This window comes from Capsicum annuum, unplaced genomic scaffold (assembly GCF_002878395.1).
Source record: "Capsicum annuum cultivar UCD-10X-F1 unplaced genomic scaffold, UCD10Xv1.1 ctg59189, whole genome shotgun sequence".
Taxonomy (NCBI): domain Eukaryota; kingdom Viridiplantae; phylum Streptophyta; class Magnoliopsida; order Solanales; family Solanaceae; genus Capsicum; species Capsicum annuum.
In genome coordinates this window covers 1-3,333 of record NW_025867877.1, presented here as the reverse complement: position 1 = coordinate 3,333, position 3,333 = coordinate 1, and the positions used below count along the sequence as shown (strand labels likewise).

Below are 3,333 nucleotides of genomic sequence, written 5' to 3'. Positions count from 1 at the left end.
GCATCGGGATTGTACAGATTCATTGGAGATGGGAGTCGCTAGCCTACAATTTGGACCATTTGCACAGGTTTTACAATTTGTATTTTCTGGATTTATACTCTCTAGAGGTATACTTTAAGATGTTTGCACAAATTCATTTTCTTTTTCAATCAGATGTACGCTTATTTACTATTGTACAAGTTGCGACAGAGGATGTGAAGAAATGGTGGATCTGGGGTTACTTGATCTCACCATTGATGTATTCTGTGAATTTAATTCTTGTGAATGAATTTCATGGAAAGACGTGAAAACTTGTAAGCTTTTTATCACAAACCACAAGCAAACAGCTACTTTTCTCATATATATCATATCCACTTTTAATTAAAACAGTTCGCGCCAAATGGAAATGAGACACTAATTGGACATTCAGTAGTAAGAGCTCGCAGATTCTTTCCAGATGCATATTGGTATTGGATAGGTGTTGTGGAACTTATTGGATTCATAATAATCTTCAACATCTGCTACAATATTGGACTCGTTTTCCTGAATCGTGAGTATCTCTTATGCCTTTACTTGGTCGGTCTATGACTTAAAAGGATTCTTACAAAGGGGGCTAATACCGTATTTCTTAAATATCTTCAGCTTTTAAGAAGCCACAAGTTATAAAATCAGACGATAACTTGTGGCTCGTGAGGCTTTTCTTTTCTATGAACAACTAACTCAACATTCTAATGAAATGCAGGAAATAAAATACCAAGGTTCCACTGAAGATAGATTGGTACTTCTAAAGGGTGTGAGTGGAGATTTCCGGCCAGTTGTTCTCATAGCTTCGATGGGTGTTAGTGGTGCTGGTAAAAAAACATTGATGGATGTCTTGGCTGGAAGGAAAACAGGAGGATATGTTAATGGTGATATCAAGATTTCTGGATATCCTAAGAAGCAAGAAACCTTTGTACGTATCACTGCGACAACAATGTGAAACAATTTTACATTGAGGATAACGTTGACAAAGATTAATGGCATGTTTTTTTTTTAGGTGGATAAAATGAAGAAGCAAATGAGGAGAACATTGAAGAACGTCAAACTTTTAGATGGTTTTTGTAACGTGTTCTAGGACATTTTTGAAATCGACAACACAATGAAACTTATGTCGTAATTTACTATTTTCTAGTTGTTAGATGGATATTAATTACTATGGCTAGCTTATATTTTGGATATACTTTTTGAGTTCATTGGTAATTATTACTGTCATTGAAGGGCTATATATTGTTGTAGCAAATTAAATTGTTGCAATAGTAACTTAGAACTGTTGCTATAGAATAATTAATTGTTGATATAGATAAAAACAGCCGTTGCATAAGACCCTATGGAAACAGCTTGTAAACCGTTGCTATAGAGTATATATGTTACAGAAAAAAACCGTAGCATTAATGACAAAACTGTTGCAATAGTATTAAGTGAGTTGTTACAATAGATCTAAAAACCGTTGCATAAAATTCTTTGGCAACGGTTTATTTCGTTGCAATTGATGTCAAATAAGTGTTGCGGTAGTAACCGTAAAAACCGTTGCTACATCCGTATATAGCAAAGGTTTATGAAACCGTTGCAAAAACCGTAGCAATAGAGCTATGGCCACGGTTTTGTTAACCGCCGCAATACATCTATAGCAACAGTTTCCTCATCTACTGCAACGGTTTTGCCTGTGTCGCCATAGACCCAATTTTCAGTAGTAATGCCACGTTTCTCGATAAGGTCAACTGGATCCGCCCTAGAGCTTGCCGATCCTTGAGCTTCCACTAGTCCTCCATCATAGACTCCGGTTTCACCCCAGTCAAGGGTTCGTGAAGATCTTTCTGGTACAGATAGTCTTTGACCTGCATCTTCCAGAAATCAAAATCGGATCCATCAAACTTCTCGATTCCAAGCTTCGATCCTTTCATCTTCAATGGGCGTGATGAATCTCCTAGGCTTTGATACCAGTTGTTAGGATCGATTTGTCTTCACACACACTAGATCTGGGAAGAGGATGAAGAAAATAGAGAGAGAATTCGTGAGGAGAGAAAGAGAGATCTGTAAGAGTGATTTCGTGGTAACACTCCGTGGGTAAACTCCACGGCAGACGGGCTATTTATATTAATGATTTAGGGTATTTACAGTTACACAGAGAAATGAGAATAAGTGCTACAGTGCCTAAAATTTGGGTCGGGGCACTGCCTCGAACCCTACCTTCAGGTAGGGGCTCTTACCCCCACACCCCCCGACAACCTCACACGCGGAACCGCGTGAACATTAATATATAAATCGCACATCATATATTAATCAGGATCCACAACCCAACATTTGGGGATTACGCCCTTTCCATAAAAAAACGCAATAACAATATAGAAAGAATCGCCACACTCCGCTAGAATGGGAACCAATTCCACCAAGGGCAACCTCCCACCACAAACCTCCGGGTTGGCAAAAACATAGAAACCCCTCCCACAGTCCTAACCCGAGTCTTGGATCCGATCCATCGTACATATCCTTAATCTCCCTAACATACACTATAGGTACACCTCTAGCCTCCAAATACCTCTAAAGAAAAGAACCTCCCTGCGAACTCTATCATAGGCTTTCTCTAAGTCGATAGACACCATGTGCAAATCCTTCTTCCTTTCCCTATACTGCTCCACCAGTCTCCTGAAGAGATAGATGGCTTCTGTAGTCGAGTGCCCTAGCATAAATAAAAACTAATTTTCAGAAATGGTAACAATCATCCGCAACCTCAACTCTACCACTCTCTCCCAAACTTTCATAGGGTGACTCAACTACTTAATAAGCCTATAATTGTTACAATCCTGAATGTCGCCCTTTTTCTTATACAATAGAATCATCGTACACCACCTCCAGGCTTCAAGCATCCTCGTCGTCTTGAAAATTATGTTAAACAACCGAGTCAACCACTCCATACCTGCCCCTCTTGTGCACTTCCAAAAATCCACCGGAATTTCATCTGGCCCCGTCGCTCTACCTCTACGCATCCTACGAATAGCCCCTTAAACTCGCCAACCTTAATGCACCAGAATGCTCCAAATCCCCCACCCACCAAAGGCTAGTTTTTCTATAATTCCAAGGAAAGCCTTATTAAGGTTTTTTGCTTCATAGGAAAAATTGGTGTAAGAAAATCTGAACTCTGAATGCCACTATCATTTTGGCTGAAAATGCAGTGTAAAATTAAATTCCTGGATTTGTTTTGACGAAAGGGTCTTAATTATATGAGGAATGATAAATGGACAACACACTGGAATTAGATTTCTATTTGTGCATGTCTACACCCTATACCACAACTTATATCTATGTATTCAAAACATT

At 39.1% G+C, this 3,333-nt stretch overlaps 1 protein-coding gene across 4 annotated transcripts; it reads left to right on the top strand.

The window, feature by feature from the left end:
- Positions 1–1,241, top strand: LOC124893414 (pleiotropic drug resistance protein 1-like). Of its 4 annotated transcripts, none has more exons than XM_047404420.1 (3): positions 1–67; positions 154–931; positions 1,016–1,241. In XM_047404420.1, exons 2-3 carry the CDS (start codon positions 716–718, stop codon positions 1,091–1,093), a joined length of 294 nt encoding a protein of 97 aa, XP_047260376.1. In that variant the 5' UTR covers positions 1–67; positions 154–715; the 3' UTR covers positions 1,094–1,241. The 4 variants fall into 4 exon arrangements, 3 of the variants coding, with proteins under 3 accessions (XP_047260376.1, XP_047260374.1, XP_047260375.1); XM_047404418.1 differs by having other exon boundaries at positions 7–67; positions 722–931; XR_007050688.1 differs by lacking the exon at positions 1–67 and having other exon boundaries at positions 74–529; positions 722–931.
- Positions 1,242–3,333: the final 2,092 nt, after the last annotated feature.

Excerpts from the sequence above, each read along its gene's own strand:
- LOC124893414 (XM_047404418.1), top strand. The coding sequence starts at position 29 with ATGGGAGTCGCTAGCCTACAATTTGGACCATTTGCACAG. Across the intron at positions 68-721 it reads AATTTGGACCATTTGCACAG|GAAATAAAATACCAAGGTTC; the intron begins GTTTTACAATTT and ends AATGAAATGCAG. Across the intron at positions 932-1,015 it reads CTAAGAAGCAAGAAACCTTT|GTGGATAAAATGAAGAAGCA; the intron begins GTACGTATCACT and ends TTTTTTTTTTAG.